Source organism: Colias croceus, chromosome 11 (assembly GCF_905220415.1).
Source record: "Colias croceus chromosome 11, ilColCroc2.1".
NCBI classification, from domain to species: Eukaryota; Metazoa; Arthropoda; class Insecta; order Lepidoptera; family Pieridae; genus Colias; species Colias croceus.
The window spans coordinates 1,849,960-1,877,912 of NC_059547.1; the positions used below are offsets into that span (position 1 = coordinate 1,849,960).

The following is a 27,953-nucleotide window of genomic DNA, read 5'->3' on the forward strand; positions in this document are numbered from 1 at the left end:
GCATTAATAAAAATTATTTATTTTACAATTTACAATATTTATATTAATAAATAATTGTATACATATTATTAATAATATCACATTCTGTATCTACATTAATTGGAAGAACTAAACCCTGTTTGTTTTTAATTATTTTTACATAATATTATCACAGTATTACCATATTTCCTACAGTAGTGCGACGAATGTACTTGTGCAGAGAAACGGAGGGGAACTGGCGGGGGGTCGGGCGACGCGGGCCGCTTAATGCAATCACACTGAGTTTGCATTAACTATCGCGAAAGGACGACGCAGTCGTATTTTTTATGTAATAATTTTATTATACATAGGTACTTACATATTCTATTATGGCGCGCACAAACTATTCCGTTTACGGATGTAAATCTACATTGAAATCCCAGAAGGAAACAATATTTCAGAAAGATTGTATTAATTGTATCTGTTGAATTAAAATCAAAGCTATGCATATATTGTTATTTTCTAATCAGATTGTACAATGTACATCCCAATGCGAATGCATTACTTAGTTAAATGATAAAATATACAATTAAGAACATCCAAAAATAAAGTGTCCACGTAAATAATATTTAGCAGTGCAATATCTGTAATTATATATTTATGAACAAATAATTACATCAGATTTAATAATCGCAATTATTTTGAATGTACATATGAATAAATGATTTCATCATAATATTAATAATCAAATTGTTTTATTTCCCATTTTATGCAACCCTAGCGTATTTTCGTGTGGCAGCGTAAGTACCTACGCTGGCGGCGGCATCGCGCGACATCAAAGGCGTTTCATTACTGTAGGAAATAATATTGTAATACTGTGATATTATACTATCACGTTGGTATACTTATGCTACTGTCTTGTCTTGCAGACTGTAAACCTGGAAATAAAATATTGCGTTTAAAAGTCATAAAATAATTAATAAATTGACATTGGAAGTCTTAAAATTTATAAATGTTAAATTTTAGAGATATTTTATTGGTACATTTTATGGTTTAAAATAATTACACGTATAATTTTGATTCACATTATTTCATCTAATAACATTATCTCACTATGTATAAAAGAGAAGAGAAGATTTAAATAATTAAATTTATATAAAATATATAATACAGGTTGTCCCACCCTTGCCCTAAACTCGCACTTGCACCTAAACTCAAAGGAGGTTATAGTTTTGCATACACTGAGTACCTACGTAAAAAATCTTTTTTTTAAGCTATTGCATAGCTTCTATCGCGGGCCTTGACCGCGGGGACCGAATCGAGAAATTCCGTAACGAAAAAACCTCACGCTCCCCACTCCGACGGGCGGAGGTGTGGCTTGAAGGCATAGCATGCAATAGCTTTACCGCCCCAGTCCCCGAGTGCCACACGTCGTTTTTTTATTATTACGTTGACATTGATGTCGATAATGTAATAGTAACGATAGAGATGACGATGACGATTGTGACGATGGTTACAATGATGACAGCGAAGATGATGACGACGGCAACGTTGTCGATGACTACAATGGTGATGATGTTGACGATAACGACAGTGATGACGATGACGACGCTGACGATGGTGGCAATGACGTTATGATCAGGACAATGATGACGATGATGACGATTTTAATAATGATGGTAATGATGAATTAATGAAATAAAAAATCATTTCTCACCTAATACTAAATCTTCTAAACTGGGTCCACTAACGAACTTGTGCGACATATCCTGCGAGATATCTTCAAACAATTTGCGGATTTTCACGTCGAAGTTCCACAACAGCACGCTATGCTTGTTCTTCTCTAAATCTAATATCACAGTAGTAAGATTCTGCGGAAAAAATAAGTGTTAGGTGATAATATATCTTATGAAGTAACAATAAGATTTAGTTTTGAAATCCCAAATTTTAATTATTATAATCTGTCAGTACGAAAATTGGCGTTCGCTCATCATTATTTCGCAAATCATTATTAATTCGCAAATCATTATTTTTTAATGTTTTTATTTTTAATTTTATAGCATTCAAATGCTTTAAAAATAAGAATTTTCCAAAGAATAGAAAAAAATCTGTCACTCGGCAGGATTCCAACTCGCTTCTTTCGTCTCGATTCTTTATAAAATATTAATATGACTTGTTGTTCCTTAACTAAAAATTTCAAAGCCAAACAAAAACATACCTAACCACACACTAAATAAGGTTGATTTTTACCTCAGCAACACCAAAATCGCAGGCCCTCAACTGCCTGCCATCGAACACAAACACGAGGCTACGGATTTGAACCAGCGACCGCACTGTGTGGGCCACATGTTCCGCTGACGCGTAGGAAAGTGTGCCCGTGAAGGTTATGATTATGCAGTCCTGGTTACCGAGCTGTTGAAAAAAATTAATTATTTAAACAAAAAATATTTTAATGGGTACATTGAATGAAATGGCATCTCCAGAATAATAAAAAAAGAACAAAAATTCTTTATTTGGAACATAATAACAAATTGTACATAGACTTAAATTACGATGGCATCCGTAAAAGCAAAATTCTAGATAGCAAGTGTGTTTGTGAGACTTAAGGTGTGTATTCGTTGTTAAGGATTGCGGGGATGATTAAAGATACAAACTTTGATCATTGAAGCGTGCCTTTATTAATCACACAACAACATGGGGAACCTCTTACATCTTGCAGATTACAGACTATATAAAACTTCCTTCATAACTGACAGTTGACACAGTGTCACAACCAACGCAGTGTTGCTACATACAATATTATATAAATCATTGTTAATCAACACCTCCCCCCAATGATTTATATCAACATAACTAACATTACCTACAATGAATAAGTAAGAACTAACAATACAATAATTTGTATTAACCAAAACTAACAAACTAAAAATACACAATGCGAACTGAACTTTATTCCAATCCTAATTTAGGTACAAAATAATTATGGGAGATTTTATTTAATGGTTTCGTAAAAATATCAGCTATTTGTTGCTTTGTAGGTATATACATAACACAAATTTCCTTACATTCTATTTTATGTTTAACAAAGTTGTATTTTACATCCACATGTTTCATTCTTTTTTGATCAGGATTACATACAGAAAATATTGTACTTTTATTGTCTTCATATATGGTAGTGGTATTACAATTAACGTCTAACTCATTTAATAATTTCCTAATCCAACAAGCCTCTAGAGTTGCTTCATTGAGGGAGTATAACTCTGCCTCAGTAGTGCTTAAAGCTACAGTGCTTTGCTTTTTGCAACGCCAAATAACACTGTTATCAAATACTTTAAATATATAACCAGTTACAGATTTCCTATCTTTATCTACAGCAAAACTTGCATCAGCATATCCAACTAGTGGTTCGGAATTACAATTCTTAGTATATTTTAAATTATGATTAATGGTACCTTTAACATATCTTAAAATCCTTTTCAAGCATTGCCATAACCTTTCTGATGGTCTAGATTGATATCTTGCTAAATATGAAACAGAAGCACACAAATCAGGTCTTGAACCTACTACAGCATACATTAAAGAACCTATACAAGCTCTGCATTTATGCTCTAAAGAGTAATCAATCGTACAATCATCAAGATTAACATTAACTTCCATGGGTGATTCACTAGTATTTGCTTCAGACATACCAAATTTTGTTAATATAGACTCTAAATACTCTTTCTGGTTAATATACAAACAATCACTATCTTGAATAATATTAATACCCAGATATTTTAATTTTTTAGATCCTAGATCTTTCATTTTAAATTCTGTATATAACATTTCTTTAACATTATTTATCCTTAAATTGTCCTCACCCAAAATTAGTAAATCATCCACATACAACAAAATGTAAATACCATCCTTAAAATATAAACAATAATCACTTTCTGCTCTTTGAAATCCTTTACTCTTCATAAAACTATAAAATTTATTATACCAATTTTTTGAAGATTTTTTAAGACCATACAGTGATTTATTCAATTTCAAAACATAATTTTTATAATTTTTATCTATATTTATACCAGGTGGGGGCTTTAAGTATACAACATCATCAATTTCACCATGAAGGAAAGCACCTTTAACATCCATTTGATGAATTAAATAGTTCCTTTGAACAGCTAATGATAAAAGAACTCTGAGAGTTTGTAATTTCAAAACAGGAGAATAAATTTCATTAAAGCTACCTTCCTGTTGAAATCCCCTTGCAACTAATCTAGCTTTATATACATCACCCGCCTTTTTTGTAAAAATCCATCTACAATCAATTAACTTAACATCGTTTGGTTTTTCTACAACTTCCCAAGTTTTGTTATCCTCTAAAGATTTAATTTCCTCATTTATCGCTTCATACCACCTATCCTTATCGTCATAAGAATCTATATCATTATACTTTTCTGGAACATTACCATTAGAACAAGACAAAAATGATGCCATTAATATATCACCTAAATCTGAATCATCAGTAACAAAATCTTGTAAATATTTTGGTTTAGTTTTCTTTCTATTTTCCCTAGAATTAACATTATCTATATTCCTTTCTTCAAATTGTAATGATTCTAAATTATTATCAGAAATTAAAATTTTCTCAGTACTATTGGTTTGGGTTTTATCAGGACTACTACTACCAACCTTCTCCTTCCTGTCCGAGATAGACTCCGCATCAATACTAACCGTTTCAGGTGACTCTGAACATGTTTCTTCCCTAAACAATACGTTTCGTTCTATGCATATTCTCCTTTTATTATCATCCCATAATCTATATCCCCCTGGAGCATAACCAACCATTTTCAATTTAATACCACGAGGGTCTAACTTCATTCGGAGTTTTTGAGGAATATGGGCATATGCAGATGACCCAAACATTCTGAAATTAGATACATTAGGACGTCTTCCTTCCCACATTTCAAATGGTGTAACATTAAGAGAAGCAGTGGGACTACGATTAGTGACATATACCGCATATCTCAGGGCCTCGCCCCAAAGCTCTTTAGAAAGTTGTGAATCTAACAATAATGCACGCGCCTTTTCAGTCAGAGTACGATTCATTCTCTCAGCTACTCCGTTCATTTCAGGATTATATGCAGCTGTATACTGCAATACTATGCCCTTTTCATCACAAAAAGATTTAAAATTTCTAGAAATATACTCACCACCATTATCTGACTTTAACTTCAATATACCATGACCAAAATGATTACTAGCATAATTATAATATGTCTTGAAATATTCAAAAACTTCAGACTTGTCTCTTAATAAGTAAACTGCAGTGAAATGGGTAAAATCATCTATGAAAGTAACAAAATATTTATATCCGTCCCACGTAGACGGGCTAACAGAACAAACATCAGTATGTACTAGTTCTAAGGGTTTCCTAGCCTTATACATTCTCCCATTAAAAGGAAGGCGTGTAATATTAGCAAGTATGCATGATTCACAATGTTTATTTTCTAAATTTTTTTCTTTCAAATCAGTTAAACCATCAACCATATTTTTATTTACTAAAGTTTTCAAACTACTATAGCTTAAGTGAGAAAATCTTTTATGCCAAATTTCTACTAAATTATCTTTTGTGTCTGATTTTTCACCATAATAACAATCATTAAATATTACTTCAAATTCTACAAAATAAAGGGATCCTAGTCTATGCCCAACCATAAACAATTCATTGGTTTGTGAGAAAACTTTAACTTCCCCTTCATTGAAGATGATCTTTAAACCATGCTTTTCCATTTTGGAAACAGATATTAAATTTTTCCTTAATTGTGGTACATAATACACATCATTTAATATAATATTAACCTTAAAATCACTTAAATAACATTTTATTTTTCCTATACCAACAGCTTCTAAATCAACATCATTTTTGGCAGCTGAAATTTTAATTGGCTTATCCAGTTTACAATAATTAGAGAATAAATTAATGTCATTTACAAGATGAAATGAACTACCTGAGTCTATAACACATTTAAAACTATTCTTATTCTGCTGTTCAGTGTCAGCGCTAAAGGACATAAAACTTACAAATTTGTTACCTTCAGTATTTTCAGTGCCGGTAAGAAATGACTTTCCTCTACCTCTCCCCTGGGTCTGATGACGAGTAGCCTTACTGTCGTCTCGGCCTCCGTTGTACTTCCAGTCGCCACGTCCACGGCTGTGAAGTCTCCAGTCACCAGTCCTGTGTCGTGCCTGCTGAGTGCTCCTACACTGAAATTTTTTGTGTCCGGGGCGTCCACATCCATAACACAAAAAGATTGAAGAATCAAGGGATTTGATCGCTCCTCTGTTTCGTTTTTCCTCTTCTCCAAGCAGTCTGTTTTTCACAAAGTCCATTTTCAATTCCTCCATAGTTTCCAACGCCGTGATAATGCCTTCATAAGATTTCGGCATGGATAGTAGTAAATAGTTAACCTTTTCTTCTTCCGAGAGCTCACTGCCAGCATCCCCGAGTTGTGCAAATAGCTTTTCCATGTCAATAAAATGTTCCATTAAAGATTTCCGTTCGTCGAATTTCATATCGGATAATTCTCTTCTTATAAATAATTTAGATCGTGTACCTTTCTTCTTAAAGCTGTCTTCCATGCTTTTAATCATTTGATATGCAGATCTGTCCTTCAAGTATTCGAGATGACTGTCGGCGGTTGCCGCTATTATAATAGCCTGGGCTTTAGCTTCCAATTGCTTGTTATTTGTAGATTTACTGAAATCCTCCTTTTCGATCGCCTCTATTGCTCCATTATCCCGCAGGATACTTTTCAATCTAAACTCCCATGCGTTGTAATTGTCCCCCGCGAAAGGGACAATTTGATATTTTTCTTTTGACATTTTCTGTCCTTTAATACTCATTAATTCACCATATATCCGATGGCTTTACTTGGCTGTGTTACTGGGCCCATAACCCTGTTAAGGATTGCGGGGATGATTAAAGATACAAACTTTGATCATTGAAGCGTGCCTTTATTAATCACACAACAACATGGGGAACCTCTTACATCTTGCAGATTACAGACTATATAAAACTTCCTTCATAACTGACAGTTGACACAGTGTCACAACCAACGCAGTGTTGCTACATACAATATTATATAAATCATTGTTAATCAACATTCGTGAGTATATGTATGAGTATATGAGTGTGTGAGTATCTGAGTGTGTGTGTGTGTGTGTGTGTATAAGTATGTGCAAGTGTGTATGGGTTTTTCCAAGTTTTAGTTTATTCATACGAACGGGACAAAAGCCAATCAAGGACTATATTTTTAAGTTTAAAATTACAGAGTGGGTAGATATTTAAAACCTGATTGAGTTTATTATAGATTAGGGAACTATAATCTATTTCTCAAGTACGATCCTACGATGTATATGATACCTTATGCAATTCTGCAGAACTGATGAACGTTTAAGAGTGCTTTTGAGAGACGTGCGCGGATACGTAACCTTATAGCCTTCCTCAATAAATGGGTAAACACAGTATTTTTCAAATCGAAAAAGTAGTTCCTGAAATTAGCGCGTTCAAACAAACAAACAAATCTTCAGCTTTATAATATTATTAGTATAGATGGTATATACCAGCTAGCCTGGTACCTTAACACGTTCTGTATGCAAGTGCGGTCTAGCAGCAGTGAGTAATTCTAGAACTTTCCCGAGGAGATTCACACATCTCCTACAGAATATGCGAGCCTGGTACCTTCACCCCTATCAATCCGTGATCCGTCATGTTTTTATACAGCTTTTTAACACGCCTTGTGTAATGGCCATTTCGCAGTTCCTTGCGAAACAATACTGACAAGGACGCAACTATTTCATCTATCTATGTGCTAGAGTGAGACATATCATATGCGAAAACCTGCCGCACTACTGACAGATTTTTCGTTGTTTCGCTGCCGCACGCGAATGCGTCGGTGTACTAAGGGCGTGAGCCTTGTAAATATCGGTTTTCATAAGTTTGAGAAGTTTTCGCATGCATTTCCTATAGTATATGTGAGCCTGGTACCTTAACACACTCTGTATGCAAGTGCGGTCGTGCAGCAGTGAACAGCGCCCGCAAAGCATCAGCGGCCACACCACCAGCGATACCATACTCCAGCCCCACACAGGCTCCTAGTACCACTGTTAGCAACCACACGCAGAGTAATTCTAGAACTTTGCCGAGTTAGGTAGAGGGACTAGATGCATGTGTTCATCCATAGATTCACACATCTCCTATAGAATATGCGAGCCTGGTACCTCTACCCTCTCAATCCGTCGTGTTTTATACAGCTTCTACGGTTTATGTGAACCTAGTTATCGGCTTTCATAAGTTTTATAATGAGAAGTTTTCGCATGCATCTCCTATAGTATATGTGAGCCTGGTACCTTAACACACTCTGTATGCAAGTGCGGTCGTGCAGCAGTGAACAGCGCCCGCAAAGCATCAGCGGCCACACCACCAGCGATACCATACTCCAGCCCCACACACGCTCCCAGCACCACTGTCAGCAACCACACGCAGAGTTCCGCTTCTAAAACAAATTAATTTTACTTTTAAGAATGTGATCTTACTTAAGTAAACAGTCATCCGTGATAACGAAGTAAAAATTAAAATCTGACCCAACTCGTCGATTTATAAACTACTAGAGGTCCGCCCCGGCTTCGCCCGTGGTACATATTTCGCAATAAAAGGTAGCCTATGTCCTTTCTCGGGTATCAAAATATCTCCATACCAAATTTCATGCAAATTGGTTCAGTAGTTTAGGCGTGATTGAGTAACAGACAGACAGAGTTACTTTCGCATTTATAATATTAGTATGGATAAAGTGTTTACCAAACTATATGCAGATATTATTTGTAATAATTATTATATTTTCTAGTTCCACACTATTAACGTGTTTTGGATTATAAGACAAATTAGCCTCGTCATCATTTTCTCTCACAAATGAAAATATTTTTAAATGTTTGTATGTGTAATAAATAATTTACTTACTGCTATTCTGCCAAAGCCGTTTAACAATTGATAGTTCTATAATAGAAATCATGGCAACCATGATGATTCCCGCCAGTGTTGCTCGTGGGATAAAATAAAACGCCTCCGCGAGCAGTGTTACTGATAGCAACACTAGACACGCTGAAAGAAATAAAACATTTGAGTAAAAAATGATAGATGACGGCATGGATTTAAAAAGAAGTCAATATTTGTTTCAAAACTGTTATATGATTACTTTTACAGAATATACGTCATATGTAATATATATAGAGTAGTATAGAAATACTAATATTTATTTTATAAACAGAAAATATTGATTGTTTATTTGTTGCGAATAACTGAAAAACTACTCTTTCCTTTTTAAAAATATTTACATTACAATTTACTTTTATATCTTTACGAGTGGTGATCGCTAACAATACAGGAAAAACCAAATCAGTAACTCGCTCTAACATAAAAAACGCCGTGTGTCAATCGGGGACTGCCGCGGTAAAGCTATTGCATGCTATGCCTTCAAGCCACACGTGGCGAGCGTGAGGTTTTTTCGTTACAGAATTTCTCGATTCGGTCCCCGCGCTCAAGGCCCGCGATAGAAGCTATGCAATAGCTTTAAACTATTTACCAATTTCACCTAGACGCAAACACAATTTCGCTCACCTTTAAAGAAACTCCCGGCGGGTGTAACAACCCCACTCGCATGATTGAGTGCAGTTCTAGTGAACGAGCCAGTAGCGGGCATGCTCTGTGCGAGCGATGCGAACGCGTTGCTCAGCCCGAGTGCTAGCATCTCTTGTGTTGCGTCTACTGCACGGTTGCCAGCTAAGAATAGAGATATTGTTGTTATAGTCATAGGATTATGGTCGACAATCGAATGGCAGAACGCGATAACGGGGCTGCTCGACAATATTGTGTTTATGGTATTGGATATAAGGTCCAAATTCGAATGTCTGAGCGTGGTGAATGTGAATGAGCCAGTAACGGGCATGCTCTGTGCGAGCGAAGCGAACGCATTGCACAGACCAAGTGCTAGCATCTCTTGTGTTGCGTCTACTGCGCGACTGCCAGCTGTAATATTGTGTCTTATAGTAATAGGCATAAGGTTGATAATCGAATGACATAGTTGGGTGCCACGACTAGCACGCGACTGCCGATTAGGGATAGACGATATTGTATCTTATAGTGTGCAGTGTAAGGTTGAGAGTCGAATAGCAAAGCGCGGTGGCGCAGTTACCACATTAATGCCGGGTAAACGATATTGCGTTTTATTGTCTTCGACATAAGGTCGTGAATCAAATCTCAAAGCGTTGTGCAAGGGAAGCGAACGCGTTGCAGTCCGAGCGCTAGCATCTCTTGTGTCGCGTCTACTGCGCGGCTGCCAGCTGGGAATAGAGATATTGTTGTTTATAGTCATAGGATTAAGGTCGAGAATCGTATGGCAAAGTCGAGGGGCGTATGGAGACGCACTGTGTCGCAGCAACGAGCTGGTACAAATGATATTGTGTTTTCTATACGATTGGATTAAGGTCGAGAATCGAATGGCGTAGCATTACACGCGGCTACTGCGCGGTTCTCGATTGGGGATAAATATTGTGTCTTATAGTTATAGGCATAAGGTTGATAATCGAATGGCAGAGCGCTGAAATGCATCTACCGTGCGTCGTCTGCAGAATAGATGGTATTGTGTGTGTTAATAATGTTATATATAATATTACATTATAGATATAATTGCAAATAATAGATATTGTTTTTTATGATAATAGTTATATAGCTGTGAATCGAATAACATTATCAAATTGTAGAACGCTGTGTCGCGTCTACCGCGTGGCTACGGGATACATAATATTGTGTTTTAAAAAATCTCCTAAAATCAAAATACTAACCAAAAGCCTTAGCAATAGCGATACTCTCGAGTATAGCGACTAGGGGCATCACGAGCCCCTCGGGCCCCAACTCCGCGAGCATACCGTCGAAGCCCAAAGTCACGTTGTTCACTGTTGTACTGAACGGTGGGAGCCCGAAACGTGGGAGGCCCCCGTGGATTGTACCTGTGAAATAAATAAAAAGTTAATTGAAATTGTAGTTTTAATATAAATTGTTTTTTTAAGGGAAAAGTTCTTTAGTTGCGCATTTTTTTGAGGTGAAAATAGTTAATTATAAATTGTTATAACATAAACATAATATGAATTGTCATATTTGAATTGTTGAGCCCTATGATTTACTTTTTTGATGGGAGTATTAAATTTTGAAGATTCGTGGCAGTAATTTCAATTAATTCACACATTCTTAAAATTTAAGAAACTTATTTTGAATTTATATTTTTGGTTTTATGGCATTCAAATGCTTTATAAATATAAATTTATTAAGAATAGAAAAAATTCGATAACGAGGCGGGACTCGAACCCGCATCCTTCGCGCCATTTCGTTTATAAATTTATATTTATAAAGCATTTGAATGCCATAAAACCAAAAATATAAATTCAACAAAAAAGGTCGTGTTCCATCGTTACAATATTGTATTCACTGAAAAGTGCTTCATATTGGTTGAGATGGTTGTTAAATCATCTCAATAGATGGCGCGCGGTGTGTCCCTTAAGACACATAAAACTGAAAGGATAGAATAAATTCGATTGCTCAGGCGGGTCACGAGTGGCTGAGTTGGTTAGGCATCCTCCCCGGAATGGCGCGAAGGATGCGGGTTCAAGTCCCGCCTCGTGATCGAATTTTTTCTATTCTTTATAAATTTATATAAACTTATTTTGGCAGTTAGATACTGGTAATATCTTTTACTAGTTCTAAATATCTAGCAAGCAACCCTATACATTATTTACCTATTTAATTCACAAAACTAAATCAAAATTAGTTTCCAACAACTCACCAGTCAGTTTAAACGGCGTTTTCCCATACAAGAACAGTACGTACGCTAGAATCGAACCCACGAACACGACGAGCGCGTTCCGTGCCCGCACTATGTACAACCATGTGGCTGAAGTTAGTGAGCGACATTTTGACGAACCTTCAGGAGCGGTTATTGTTGACCGCTGAAATCATTTAAAATTATTGACCTTAAAGTTTAATCTGCTTTTTGTGAAAATACAAAAATATGGGTTTGCATTCATTTGCATAATAAGTTATGTGAATAAGAAATTTTTGTAAAATTCAAAAATTCTGAAACAATGGTTCAAACTGTGATGTCATTACAATACATGTCTAGTAATAAAGTTTATCTGTATTAACAGTATTAAAGTATTAACTCTTGTCTTATTTTTTTTAAAGAATTTTAATTATAATTAAAAGGACACTCAAATTACATTGATAAGAGTTCATTTATTTAAACTAAATAAGACTCGCTCACCTTAATTAAAAATAAAGATATAATTGTTGCAACTCCTAGTACAGTGTCCCATAGTTGCACTGTACCGATGTTTTTGAAGAAATTTATTAAAGCGCTTATAAAAGTGTTGCCAGATGACCCTGAAAATGGAGAAATTATTTTACTCAAAAACAATTCCTATATTAGTCATTTCAAAATTGTTACTACTGTTTGTAGTCGTGTAAACATGTTCAAAAAGATTGGCTAGATTGGGCAGATGGGCAGAAAATTGTAAGTACTTATTTTTTATAATACATAACATAGAAAGTTGTAAGAATCTATGGGTGTATGTTTGTAACTCTTTCACACAAAAATAATTGAACGGATTTTTATGATACAAGGCTAGAAAAGATATAAGCTGTGGATATATTGAGGCACAGCCAGTACAGCATAAAAAAGTACTCACCAGCAACCCTGAAAAGAGATTTCAACTGTGCGGCCGATATCTGCAAAGCCGCCGCCGTAGTGAAACCGCTTATAACCGGTTTCGATATAAAATCTAGTAGAAAACCTGCGAGCCATTGATACAATACCGTTAAACCGAGTTTACTTAAACCACCTGAGTAAATACATTGTACAGAGACAAAGCTTCTTTAGAAGTGTAAATTGCTTACCTATTTGATAGGGTTGTTGAAAATTTATTTACTTTCCTATTGTAATTCTTTTGACGGTTTAATTATCTATTTATAGTATTATTCATACACACAGGGCATTTTTTTTTTAAATATACAAAAGCTTGCGACTGCAGAAAACAAACAAACATGACGTTGTCAACTGGCAAACTGTCAATGAATCACTGATCGTTATTTTAAAATTACGCCGTGTACAGTGCCACAAACTTAATTGACCCGGTGGCAAAAACTGGAACTACGTGCCGCCTTTTTTGAAATGTCACATTTTCACAGACTTTTCATACGGAATATTTTGTATAAATAAAAAGTTACTTATTAAGGTTAATTTACACTATTGGCAATGACATTATTTTTACCCTTGCATCCGGGGAAATACTATTTAGCGGCACTAAAATAGACATCAGTGACACCGTCACCGGATCAGTTAAGTTTGTGGTACTGTACGTACAAACGAGAACATAGTACCTATAATATTATCTGCGGTGGTACGCATGTGTGTGTTATCTTTGTAGTAGTATAAACTATTTGCGCGATTGTATGAAGCTTTGTCTCTGTACTATTTATTTACTCATGTGCTTAAGCGTTAAGGCTTATCTAGTTTACTTAAACGGAGTTTATCTTCAAGTCTGCGCACGAGTGGCCGATTGTAAACATAATGTAAAGATTAGTGTTATGATTTTGGAATCTTATCTAGGCATTAACGTGAAGTAGTTTCACGTGAGGTTTAAATGATCTTTGTATACTAATAATCTGTATGTTTTCTTGCACTATACAAATTACTACTTGAACATTTTATACCAATGATTTTATTGGAATACAGTTACTTTGACTGACAAGATTAAAAAGAGCAACTATGGAGTTTCATGCCGGTTCTTCTCCATTCCGTTCTGCTTTCCGAATCGGTGGTAAATGTAAAAAAATATATAAAAATATGACGTTTCAAAAGTGCTTCTCGAAGAAGTCTAATTGAATAAATAAATGTTTGAGTTTGACTATCGAAAAATTAAATAGGTTTAGAAGTTTCCGGAATAACTCAACGTATACTTCTTAATTATAAAATAGTATGCAGAAAATAACTTGCAATATACACTTAACATATTAACTTTAATTATAACTTACCCAATTGCAAAACACCTAGCAAAAAAATGACCAATCCCGTCAAAAAACTGGCCAAATATGCGAAATCCTCGGACTTGGCGACATATTTCGCTAGCAAAGCTGCTAGTATAGCTGTAGGGCCCACTGTCACGTCCTTACAGCTGCCGAATATAGCATACATTAGCCCGGGGAATATACTGGAGTACAAGCCTACCTGGAAACAATTTAGGTATTTTATCTATACATACAAAAATTTACAACTTATAAAAAAAATTGTACGGAACGCTCAGTGCGCGAAACCGACACGCACTTGTCCGTTTTTTTTACATATTATGAATAGCAATTTTACATATTATGAATAGAAAATCCATCTACTGGATCTTCATCTTCCTTGTATTGATTAATGCTATAGTAAGCACTCTCGATTAAAATATATTATTACATACTATGAGGAGTTTTTACTATAAAATCGTTGAACCACGAATGAAATTTTTGCTTCACGGAGTCGGAAAACAGGTATTTAAATTTAACATTTGTTTCTAGAGTCAAAACAAAGTGTATTTATTACTTATTCTTATAAAATCGATATGTCCGAAAGCAAAAATATTCCATCATCAGTACCAAATATGTAAACTGTATAGACTTATGAAAACAGGGATTTGCTTTTACGTTCTGTTATTATTATTTTTTTCGAACTTATAATCTACTAGCTTACCACCCGCGGCTTCGCCCGCTTTGTCTAAAACCCAATAAATTATATACTAAAACCTTCCTCTTGAATCACTCTTTTTATTTAAAAAACCGCATCAAAATCCGTTGCGTAGTTTTAAATATTTAAGCATACAAAGGGACATAGGGACAGAGAAAGCGACTTTGTTTAATACTGTGTAGTTGACTAGCTGTGCGGTTATACCCGCGTGGCTCCGCTTCTGTTGGTCTTAGTGTGATGATATATAGCCTATAGCCTTCCTCGATGAATGGGTTATCTAAAAGAATTTTTCAAATCGGACCAGTAGTTTCTGAGATGAGCGCGTTCAAACAAACAAACATACTCTTCAGCTTTATAATATGTATTAGTATAGATAAATGAGGTGCATTACATACCTGTGGTGGCAAACCAGCTACCATAGCATATGCTATTCCCTGAGGTATGGATGTAAGGCCCACTGTGATGCCTGAAAATACATACAAAAAACAAATTTAGATTAAAATAAGTATTGCCACATGCATTGCCGTCTTTACCATAGGGGCACAGGGGGCCAGTGCCCAGGGCCCCCCATCGTCTGGGGGCCCTCTGGAGGAGATTTTTGGAGACAATTTTTCTCACATATATCTCAAAATATTTTATTAAAAGCAATACACTTTTCTCGTTGCCAGAACGTCAGATCATTTTCAGATTTATTCGAATCAAAACATCTATGTATAGAAATAATTCGAGTGATTCGAACACCATTATAATTAACTTATCAGACATTTACTTGAATTATTTTCGGAATTATGAAAATAATAACAAGTATAAGTTTACAGAATACCTAGCTTTTAATATGGGCGTTGTGACAAAACTTTAATCTCTGGGCCTGTAGACAAGTGGCAGAAACGCTAGAGAATAGAATCCGCTATTGATACTAATAATTGATATCCCACCAAAAACATAAATGTAAAAATTGGAGCCGAGTTCAGTTTTTACATTCATGTTTTTGGTGGGATATCATTACTTTTTGTCAGAAAATTACTCTGCAAATTTGATTTACTTCAAGAATATAATACTTTTTATATACGATTTTTTTTTGTTGCGGTTTCTCTGTATGGTTTGTTTAGTATTATTTTCTATATTTTCTTGTATGTTTTGAATGTCAGCGCACATTGCCCTGTGCAAAAAATTATCTGCAATTTTTTAAACACGTTTTCTGTTTAAAAAATTACATGATTTTCTAAACATCCAGCGTGAATTTGTACACACACTATTACCAAGATGCAAAGATCGTTGTAGAAGAATCGTCGCCGTGGTCGCCTTACTCCATGACGTGACGGTATTGCCATGACGCGATCTTGAAATTTTACTCTAAACGCGCCTAAAGATGTTTCACTTATATTATATAAATTAAATCATTTCGACCTTCGACGAAGTCTTCTTTCATTACACTGAAATTAGGTAAAACTAAACTACGAACACGAACACGAACGCGAACGCGAACGCGAACACGAACGCGAACGCGAACGCTAACGCAAACGCAAACGCGAGCGCGAACGCGAACGCGAACGCGAGTGCGAACGCGAGCGCGAAAGCGAGCGCGAACGCGAGCGCGAACGCGAACGCGAGCGCGCACGCGAAAACGAACGCGAACGCGAGCGCGCACGCGAGCGCGAACGCGAGCGTGCATGCGAGCGCGAACGCGAACGCGAGCGCGCACGCGAGCGCGAACGCGAGCGCGCACGCGAGCGCGCACGCGAGCGCGAACGCGAGCGCGCATGCGAGCGCGAACGCGAACGCGAACGCGAGCGCGAACGCGAACGCGTACGCGAACGCAAGCGCGAAAGCGAACGTGAACGCGAGCGCGAACGCGAACGCGAACGCGAAAGCGAACGTGAACGCGAACGCGAGCGCGCACGCGAAAGCGAACGCGAACGCGAACGCGAACGCGAACGCGAGCGCGCACGCGAGCGCGAGCTCGAAAGCGAACGCGAACGCAAACGCGAACGCGAGCGCGCACGCGAGTTCGAGCGCGAAAGCGAACGCAAACGCGAGCGCGAACGCGAAGGCGAGCGCGCACGCGAAAACGAACGCGAACGCGAGCGCGCACGCGAGCGCGAACGCGAGCGCGCATGCGAGCGCGAACGCGAACGCGAGCGCGAACGTGAACGCGAACGCGAACGCAAGCGCGAAAGCGAACGTGAACGCGAGCGCGAACGCGAACGCGAGCGCGCACGCGAAAACGAACGCGAACGCGAGCGCGCATGCGAGCGCGAACGCGAACGCGAGCGCGAACGCGAACGCGAACGCGAACGCAAGCGCGAAAGCGAACGTGAACGCGAGCGCGAACGCGAACGCGAACGCGAAAGCGAACGTGAACGCGAACGCGAGCGCGCACGCGAAAGCGAACGCGAACGCGAACGCGAACGCGAACGCAAGCGCGAAAGCGAACGTGAACGCGAGCGCGAACGCGAACGCGAGCGCGCACGCGAAAACGAACGCGAACGCGAGCGCGCATGCGAGCGCGAACGCGAACGCGAGCGCGAACGCGAACGCGAACGCGAACGCGAGCGCGAACGCGAACGCGAACGCGAACGCGAACGCGAGCGCGCACGAGAACGCGAACGCGAACGCGAGCGCGCACGCGAGCGCGAGCTCGAAAGCGAACGCGAACGCAAACGCGAACGCGAGCGCGCACGCGAGCGCGCACGCGAGTTCGAGCGCGAAAGCGAACGCGAACGCGAGCGCGCACGCGAGCGCGAGCTCGAAAGCGAACGCGAACGCAAACGCGAACGCGAGCGCGCACGCGAGTTCGAGCGCGAAAGCGAACGCGAACGCGAGCGCGAACGCGAACGCGAACGCGAGCTCGAAAGCGAACGCGAACGCGAGCGCGAAAGCGAACGTGAACGCGAGCGCGAACACAAACTCAAACTCCAACACCAATTCGAATTCGAACGCGAACGCGAACTAGTACTTGTAGATCATAAAATTATTTATACAAAAGAATCAATACATTATTTGTAGATGTAGCTTCCTACCATTTTAATAAGAAACGGCTACGAAAGAATAATGTGTGCGTGTACTTGTGTACACACGTAAGAAGTGAAACTTCTTTATAATCTTATTTTTCCAAAAATTATATAGGTACATATATGCAACTTTACAGAAACGTCGTCGAAGACATCGAATCACGCCGGTGGTAGGGATAAGAAAAAAATGGCGCGTAACGAAAAAATGTTACACTAAATTTTTTTCCAACCCCGATAAAGAAGTTTCACTTCAAAAAATCCAGATGCTAATATTAAAAAGATAAATTTGAAAAAGAGAAAGGTAATTTGAAAAAGTAATTCTTAAAATATTTCTTAATTAAATTTAATTTAAGTCAACTTTGGAGCGCCATTACAGCAGCAGCAAAAAATAAGGAAAAAAAGTTTCATCAAAAGACCATATACCTAATACAAAATTGGTCAGAAGTAACTTTTTTGTAAAATGTATAAAAAAATGGAGCAAAAATTTTCTCATTTCTTATTGGTTACTTCTTTAAGTTTCAATTTAGAGCAAAAACACATATATTTATGGGAAAAAATTTGTATAACTAGTTTGGTTTCAAAGGGCCCCCAATTCTTGTGTGCCCAAAGGCCCCGGCATAGTCTAAGACGGCCCTGGCCACATGATCATTATTTATTGTTTCTATAGGTAGTATGCATAATAAGTAATCAAATTTTTATTGTAAAACCTAATAAATTTTGTTAACAACAAATAAACAACATTCGACTTAGTTTCTATAACATTTATAAGGAATTGCAAATAAATTATGATACTTTCCAATCGGTATTTTATCGGATTTCTCTAACCAAAACAACTAGTTTTGCATAGTTTATGTTAAAGTCGTTTTCTATCTTAACTTGCTAATATCTAGTGCATTTCCTATATTGTATAAATCGTTTGGACAAATACAGGGTGATTTAGATACTCATTTTATCACCGACATCAAAAATAGTGAGGGTTCTCAATTCTAGTAAAACAATTTTTTATTTGCTTGTTACCTCACATCTTTCGACTTTGATGATTATTTTAATGTTTAAAAGCAAGTGCCTTCCAGTTGGACCCATTAAAATTACACAATTATAATGGGTCTAATCGAATGATCGGAACTGGGTGTCCAGTTTAGCTTTTGTTAAAAAAATAATTATCTTATTAATAGCATAAATAAAGGTGATAAGTATATCTTTCAATATTTTTAGAAATATGTAATATTTAACTGTTTTCTAAAAATACATGTAAATATAGACAGCGATATATAGACTGAAGAGAAATTATCGCATTACCATTCTAATCTACTTGCTAAATATTTCTAGGTCGAACATTGCAATGATACGAAAAGTAATGTCTACTAATGATAATTACTTTACTTACCTACCCAATTACTTTATTTAATGCTGTTTCATAATTATCAATTACTTAAATTGAATACATTGTTAGTCACTCCATTTAACATGAGTCTTGTTTTATACTTTTTGTTCGATTTTCGAACTGCATTTAATGTAATTAAACCACTTTAATTCATTAGTTACAAATAGAGAATTAAACGATTTTGAACGCGATTTATTAATTATATTATTTACTAGCGGTCCGCCCGGCCTCGCCCGTGGTACATATTTCGCAATAAAAGATAGCCTATAATGTCTTTCTCAGGGTCTAAAGATTGTCTGTGCTAAATTTTATCAAAATCGGTCCAGTAGTTTATGCGTGAAAACCATACATACATACATACATACATAATTAGAAAGCTTTCCTCTTTATAATATTAAGTATAGAAGTAGATAAGTATTATTTATCTCAGTTTTGAATATCGAGCCTGATCAGGAGCAAATCGTTACAAAAAACTATTTTATTCGTAATGAATACCTACTCACGAAAATAAAATACTAGTTTGTAATTAATTCTGTCAGTATTTAAAAAATATACAAAAAAAAATTACGACCGGTTTTCCATAGGAAGTCAGAACCTACCTCACTCCAAATTAATATATTAAAAATTAAAATGTTATGAGGTTGTTTACACCACGACACTATGGAATTTACCACCACCATGTGTCCAATAAGATTATTCCAGTTTTACTCTATTATCGAATATTTGAAATCCCAAAAACTAATCAGCGGAATTATTTTCCTAAAACTATGAATATGAGACGAAGAAAAAAAAATGTCTCGGTCTAGTACTGGACACAGAAGGCTGATCACCTACTTGTCCCTAAAGAAAATCGATCAGTGAAACAGATGTATAATGTATCTGCTCCTTACCCCCACTAGGGGACATGGGACTTCACATGCAAACAGACTTGACATAAAGCTTCATATTCCTGCTAAACATTTGTTGAGCAACAGTTGATCTACAATGTTGCTGGAAACTTTAAACTAAATGTTGTCGCTCCTCGGGCTCAACTTTGCAACATGATGAATCAACTTTGTTGCTAAACAAATGTTTACCATGAATATGACGATTAGGAACTTCTTTCACTTTAGGTACTTTAGATTTAGAACATGCCTAAATTAACTTTACCTGTGTGTAATCGACTCTTTTACACTCGATTTTAACCCACTTTAAACGGACAGCTTTAATTCAAACTTTGTACAGGTATCAAAGATCGCATATTTTTTATTTTTTCAAAATTATGTCATTATTAGGTTAGTCAAACTTACCAGCAATAAGATCCCTAACGAGATATTCAAAGCAGTATCCTGGCAGCCATATAGTGATGGGCACTCTCCGCTTCCACGACTGCAGACCACATAGTTTCGACGTCGTGCGACGAAGCCGACTTTCCTGTCTGCCACCTGAAAGAAGATACTACACATATGCGTAAAAATTACAAAATAATACATGGTATAAGATAAAGTGTAAAAGATATATTGTATAAGATAAATAATTGTAAAAAGAAATTTTAAAAGATAATATATTGTATGAGATAAATTGTAAAAGGAAATTGTGTAAAGATACATTATATAAAGCAAAGTTGCTTCGCGCCTGTTCTTATGTATGTATGTATGTCTGCTCAGGTCTTTAAAACTAAAAAACGGATTTTAACGCCCTATTTTGTAATAGATAGAGTGATTCAAGAAGGATGGTCTTAGTAAGTATATTATTTGTTGAGATTTCTGCAAAGCAGGCGAAGCCACGCGCGGCAAGCTAGTTTATATTTACATTGCAAAGCTTGCTTGCTTGCTTGAAGATGCTTCTTGAATCTGTGTTCCGCGACGAGTACAATCGGGGGGGATCTTCAAGAGAAGAGAAATAAATTCTTGAAAAGTGAAGAGGTCTGATTTATTTTTATTTGTATTTAGACTATTCACGGTACTCCAACGGTTTTAAAAAATATTTTACCAACAGAAAGCTACATTTTTTGAGTATCATAGGCTTTATATTTATTTTTGTAGAACCGGCTCGCATTTACACTATATATCTATACTAATATTATAAAGAGGAAAACTTTGTTTGTTTGTTTGATTGTAATGAATAGTCTCATAACTACTGGACCGATTTTAAAAATTATTTCACCATTCGAAAGCTAGGTACATTATCCACGAGTAGGTAATATTGGCTATATATTATCACGCTAAGACCAACAGGAGCGGAGCCGCGCAGGTGAAACCGCGCGACACAGCTAGTCTATGATAAACGTATATCTGAAGTTTTATATTTAAAGTTTCTAAGACTACCTACATCAAAGAATATACATATTATTATTACTTAAAAGTTAAAACTATTTAAATGGTTAGTACAGTATACAGCATAGGCAATATTTAATAAAGTTGATATACTCTTTATATGGGCAACAATTTATTTTATATAAACAAAATTTCATTCACAAATCGGAAACTAAAGACGTTAAAAGACTCAAAGCGGAAGGTTATAAAATTATCTAAAAAAAAAATATACGGGTCACTTGACGATAAGATTTGGTTGCATTCTTTACTATTATCTGTACAATATATAACCAACACACATACACAACACACTACTTATAAAAACCACGTGGAAAAATCTCATGAATAACCCATTCCACCATAATTAACAATAAACACATTTGCATAATCTTAATAATTTTCCTCACATTCGAATATAAAACATAAGCTAATTACGTACTAGTTTTAGTAATTTCTCTATTCTTTTTTTTAAATATTAAGTTACAGTAGCTACGCCCCGCGGTTTCAACCGCAGTGCTCCGCTCCTGTTGGTCTTAGCGTGATGATATATAGCCTTGTTTGATAAATGGGCTATCTGACACCGAAAGCATTTTTCAAATCGAACCAATAGTTCCTGAGATTAGCGCGTTCAAACAAACTGTTCAACTTTATAATATTATTAAGTATAGATTAAAAATCATCATACCAATAACACCGCTCATGATGAACACGTGGCTCCCGTCTCACGACGTGTCTCTAAATGACTATAACTTATAAGTGCTATGTCTCTGTGGGGCAATTAACTATCGCTATACAAGCGAAATCCGATGCTTCGCTATCTTGCATTTTTTATAATAAAATATAAATAGTATGTGTGCAATTGTGAGTTTAATTGCATGATGCGGTGCAACTTTTGTACCTGCATTTTACATTGCATTTTATAATTTAATAACTCAGGCCCCGGAACCACAGACACAATAGAAAATCTATTGTGTCGTGGAGTCATGGACCGATCGGGCCGCTTGGGGCTCAATGGGTTAATCGAATAACAAGGTTTGCATCTAGATAATTTTAATCCAGATCTGATTTTTCGAAGAACTGGAGAATTTTAGAATTTTAAACGCGCTAATTTTAGATTTGTACTTATAGATACTAATTAAACCAGTTAAATGGTGTCCAAAGATTAATAATTTAGATTATTAGTGGATTAACAATTAAACGCCTTTATCGACACTAAAATATTATGATACGATATAAGTATTGAAATGCATTTTTTTAACATTATATCATGTTGATAGGTCGCATATTATTCCTCAAGTTTAGTTAGTTAAAAAAATCACAATAAAAAACCTCAAAATAAAAAAAAACGACGTGTGGCACTCGGGTACTGCCGCGGTAAAGCTATTGCATGCTATGCCTTCAAGCCACACCTCCGCCTGTCGGACTGGGGAGCGTGAGGTTTTTTCGTTACGAAATTTCTCGATTCGGTCCCCGCGCTCAAGGCCCGCGATAGAAGCTATGCAATAGCTTAAAAAAATCTTAGCTTGACCTGCTGCACAATTCTTAATCGATAATATTAAATACTAATTGGGATAAACGATTTCACAATACAACGACCTGAGACAGTTAATGAATAGTCAATTCTGTTTACATAACTTTAGATTATTATTCGAATGTTATGTAAACATTCTGCATAATCTGTATTCGAGTTATTAAAAAAATAAATATTATATTGTGACATCGTTTTAAGTACATTCTTACCTATGTCTGCTAATATGCAAAAATGTATGTCTGTTAGTGTTTGCTAATAATGTGTCAAAAAAGTATGTAGGTATGTTAGTGTAGGAAAAATTTGACAAAAAACAGACAGTTTTATCAATTATTAAAGGCTACTTTATTTTTTTATTTATTGATTTCAGGCAACAAATGCACTATGCACTACAACATCAGCGAGCTACTTGATTCTAAATATTAAAAAAAATACATATATAAGTAGGTAATAGGTTGTCATTACATATTTTGCTACTGCATTACTGTGATATCGCCCACAAAAATTTCCGCAACGAAATAAAAAATCTTATAGGTAATTATATCCTATTTTTTAAAGTTTGCAACATATATATATCAAAATTCGGATGTATGTTTACAATTTTTTCATCAATCATGCTCAAACAAGTTAGATTTGGTACAGAGATAAGATTATAGGGTTTTTTTTTTTTTTTTTTTTATGTCAGAGCAAGCAAAGGGGCAGGTGGGCCACCTGATGGTAAGTGGTCACCACCGCCCATAAACACCTGCAACACTTCAAGTGTTGCAGGTGCTTTGCCGGCCTTTTATGGACAAATAAGCTCTTTTCTTGAAGGTAGTTCAAATTAACAATCAGTCTACATCACACATCACGCAAGCGAAGCCGCGGGCTCCGGGTATATAATTATAGTTGTAGGAAACAATTCTCACTATTACGTAGCGTATAATTACGCTATTTAATGTCATAGGCCTTTTTATTTGCTGACACGTGCGCGAAGCGATACGTATATCGGAGTCACAAGACAGATAAATATTTTTATTATACATGCTATCTACTGACGCCGAAATTTTAAATTGTTTATTGTGTTCTGCTATTTCGTCACGACGAGTAGAGAGAGGGGATAGTAAAGATTGGAAATGGGGGTTACCAATACGTCTTATTGCAGTACTAAATCCAGTTTGGGAAAGTGACAGAGCTAGACAGCTCCTGTAGCACCATCACTCACACGCTGGAATAAGTACTGTTACAAAACGTACTGGTAAAGCTTGAATAATATCACTAGTGGCAAAATCGTTGAGCACATTCTATTTCTATCAAAAACAACACTACAACTAATAATACAAATTAATATTATTATCGTATTAACAAACGAAATAAAGGTACAGTTATAGTATGAATACATAGGCTCAGGGAAAAGAGTTGATTAAAACTTTAAACTAAGTATTTATTTGAATGGTATGTTCAGACATCAGACCATTTCTTAAAACTTAATAATTAGTAAATCTATGTAATTTAGTAGTGTAACGATTACAAAGCATCTTTTAACGCAGACAGATAATAAATCTACATAGAATAAAAACATAATCTCAGCAAATTATATTTACATAGATTGCAGTAATTTTAATAAAAAAAGATTAACAATCTACTGGTAAGAAAAAGGTTTTTAAGCAAGCATGTATAAATATTTATTTTTATCTTAATGAGGCAATGAGGAAGAAAATATTTTTGTAGAAATATCTATGCCATTTTTGGGAAGTTCACACAAATAATTTAAATTAAAGTCATTTTTAGATTGTAACCACTTGGAGTTCGGATTATAATAAATTAAGTTGACCATGTCTAATAATAAGCATGTGTGTGAGTTAAATATTGATCAATTTAGTTTCGAAATTATGTCTACAATAATTATCTTCCAATAAAATACAACAGATTGATGAAGGGAATGAAAATACATAGTTAATAAGAAATTAGTTGAAAATTCAATCCCAGATGTACAATTTTTTTCGAACCACGACAAAAACTTGATAGTGGCGCCCCCTCCCTTCAGTGTTTAAGAAAAACTGTTAAAACTGACAAATGAGAAGCAACAATGAACATTGAAACAATTTAATATTTAAAAAACTGAGTTCCTACATTTAAAATAAAGCAAATACACAAGCAACGAAAACTGCTAGTATAATAAGAGTGATTGTTACTGTACAAAATTTTTAAATTAATATTGCATTGAAGAAGAAAAAAAATGAAATAATATAATCCACACTTGAGACTTAAGAAAGGAAATAGGATAGATTTTATCCCGGAAATCCCACAAGAATAGGAATTCCACATTTCCATTAACTATGTGGGCAAAGCCACCGGCAGAAAGCTAGTCACTACAAAGTACAAAGTATAAAACAAAGACGCTTTCTCTGTCCCTATTTCCCTATGTCCCTTTGTAGGCTTAAATCTTTAAAACTACGCAATGGATTTTGATGCGGTTTTTTTAATAGAGTGATTTAAGAGGAAGGTTTTTAATATATAATTTATTAGGTTTTAGACCAAGCGGGCGAAGCCGCAGGCGGTAAGCTAGTTTGTTATAAAGAGAAGAGGCAGCCGCAGACCTTCAGGGTAATTAATAAGATAAATTGGATTTCAGGTGACATGTTGCGTTTGTGTGAATAGTTTAGGAATACACAGAAAAATAGGGTACCTCCCTAAGCGGAGAAAACACAAGGATCTACTGTTCTTTTTTTCTTAAGCGAGCAAATACTCTCAATCACATGCGTTGAAAACCATTTGCTTACCAAACATTGTGTATTTAACTTCTACAATTGATTTTATCCATGGACGTTTCATCTGTGCAGTAAAATAATAAATTGAAATAACTACAAGTACAAACTAATGACACACTATTTTTTTTTTTTTTTTTTTTTTTTTTATACAAGAGGAGGCAACAGAGCAGACGCGTCACCTGATGTTAAGTGCACTGCGTCGCCCATAGGCACCAGCAATGCCGGGGACATTATTAGTGCGTTGCCGGCCTTTAAGGTAGGAGTACGCTCTTTTCTTGAAGGTCCCTAAGTCGTAACCGTTTGGAAACACCGCATGAGGAAGTTCGTTCCATAAACTCGTTGTGCGCGGAAAGAAGCTTCTTTTGAAGGGCGCAGTCGTCGATCGCCAGGAGTCAAGGTGGTGTGGGTGATATTTTAGTTTGTGGCGTGCGGTACGATGATGGAACTCAGCGGCAGGTATTGTTCCAAACAGCTCCTCAGAGCACTCCCCATTGTAGATGCGATAGAAAACACACAGTGAAGCGACGTCTCTTCGCAGCGCCAAAGTATCAAGCCGATCGGTAAGACTTGGCTCGTTAACGAGTCGTACTGCTCTCCTTTGAATACGGTCAAATGGAAGGAGGTGTTGTTGGGGTGCCCCGGCCCAGATGTGGGAGCAGTATTCCATGTGCGGCCTAACTTGCGCCTTATAAAGCATAAGGCGGTGGTGCGACGTGAAATACTGCCCCGCTCGACAGAGGACACCAAGTTTCTGTGAAGCCAATTTGGCTTTTCCTTCCAGATGACAGGAGAACTGTACGCTACTCGAGATTTCGAGACCAAGAATACCGATGCTAGCTGTGGCAGAGAGAGGAATGCCCTGAAAACGAGGAGTTACGACAAAGGGAAGCTTTTTTGCGGTGAACGCGCAGACCTGTGTCTTCTTGGGGTTGAATTGGACTAAGTTACGTCGGCCCCAGTTAGACACCTCTTCTAAGGAGGTTTCTATTGAAGACACGAGGTTGTTCCGGCACTCAATGACGCGGTCCTGAGAAATATTGCTGTGGCCGGTGTATATTGCATCACCAGTACTGTCGTCTGCATAGCAATGAATGCTACCGTCTAGCAGCATATCATTGATATGCAGAAGAAACAGAGTGGGAGACAGAACGCAGCCTTGTGGGACACCAGCATTCACAGGCTTAGGATCAGAGCATGAACCGTCGACTACGACACTCATGCTACGCTCTGTGAGAAAACTGGCGACCCACTGGCAAAATTTCTCAGGAAGCCCATAGGAAGGAAGCTTCGCAAGAAGCGCTTTGTGCCATACCCGATCGAAAGCTTTCGCTATGTCCAAGCTGACAGCTAAGCCTTCCCCCTTGCTCTCAATCGCTGACGCCCAGCGGTGAGTCAAATAAACAAGAAGATCGCCAGCTGACCGGCCACGACGGAAACCGTACTGTCGGTCACTAATCAGCTGGCGCTCTTCCAGATATTTTAGCACCTGGCGATTGATAATGGTTTCCATTATCTTGGAGAGCAAGGAAGTGATGGCTATGGGTCGATAGTTGGACGGATCCGAGCGATCGCCTTTTTTCGGGATAATTAATTAAGATATTAATTTCGGGATAATATTATTTAGTTTCATATGTTCTACCTACATTTTTTAAGATAAGTATTGTTCCTGTGACTTACGATAACATAATAAAATAATATTCTATACAAATATATGTATTTCATTGTTAAATGATTTAGAAATCTAGTAGAAACTACTAGAATCAACTGTATATTCATCAAGTACAAACCTCATTACATAGGTACTTAATAATAATTTGACATCAATTTTTTTTATCTAGTAAACTGATATCCCGCTAAAAATTTAATTTTACCTACAAAACTTATTATTAAAAACTTACCCAGTAGTGGCTGTGTGGGATCATCGCTATCCATTCTGCAAATTATGTACAATATGCACAATTATAAAAAACAATATAAACAAAGAGATAACAAAGTGCAGAATTGAGTCTATTAGAGCATAGTTAATTTATAATTTATTTCAATAGTATTTAGTAAACAATGGGGAAGAAACTTGAAGTTGGAACAATTCAAATAAAATGACACAAGACGACAGTTGACTTTGACAGTTACTGTGACAGTTGATATTCGTTCTAAAATGCTAAAATTACAATGTAATATTTAAAAAATGGAAAATGTTATGTTGTTTATTTAGTAACAA

At 36.6% G+C, this 27,953-nt stretch overlaps 1 protein-coding gene across 3 annotated transcripts; it reads right to left on the minus strand.

Moving 5' to 3' along the window:
* On the minus strand, positions 1 to 27,815 carry LOC123695287 (sodium-independent sulfate anion transporter-like). Of its 3 annotated transcripts, none has more exons than XM_045641078.1 (15): positions 27,634 to 27,815; positions 20,453 to 20,587; positions 15,164 to 15,234; positions 14,081 to 14,273; positions 12,736 to 12,840; positions 12,312 to 12,430; positions 11,835 to 11,997; positions 10,840 to 11,004; positions 9,617 to 9,778; positions 8,960 to 9,100; positions 8,353 to 8,498; positions 2,209 to 2,370; positions 1,676 to 1,829; positions 845 to 896; positions 1 to 150 (listed from the first exon to the last, which is right to left on the minus strand). In XM_045641078.1, exons 1-14 carry the CDS (start codon positions 27,665 to 27,667, stop codon positions 850 to 852), a joined length of 1,797 nt encoding a protein of 598 aa, XP_045497034.1. In that variant the 5' UTR covers positions 27,668 to 27,815; the 3' UTR covers positions 1 to 150; positions 845 to 849. The 3 variants fall into 3 exon arrangements, with proteins under 3 accessions (XP_045497034.1, XP_045497033.1, XP_045497035.1); XM_045641077.1 differs by having other exon boundaries at positions 20,453 to 20,600; XM_045641079.1 differs by lacking the exon at positions 27,634 to 27,815 and adding an exon at positions 22,143 to 22,187.
* Positions 27,816 to 27,953: the final 138 nt, after the last annotated feature.

Coding starts and splice junctions, on each gene's coding strand:
- LOC123695287 (XM_045641077.1), bottom strand. CDS start 27,657: ATGATCCCACACAGCCACTACTGG. Junction 9,101..9,616: donor CGCCGGGAGTTTCTTTAAAG/GTGAGCGAAATT, acceptor TATTTCTTTCAG/CGTGTCTAGTGTTGCTATCA. Junction 8,499..8,959: donor ACGGCTTTGGCAGAATAGCA/GTAAGTAAATTA, acceptor AATTTGTTTTAG/AAGCGGAACTCTGCGTGTGG.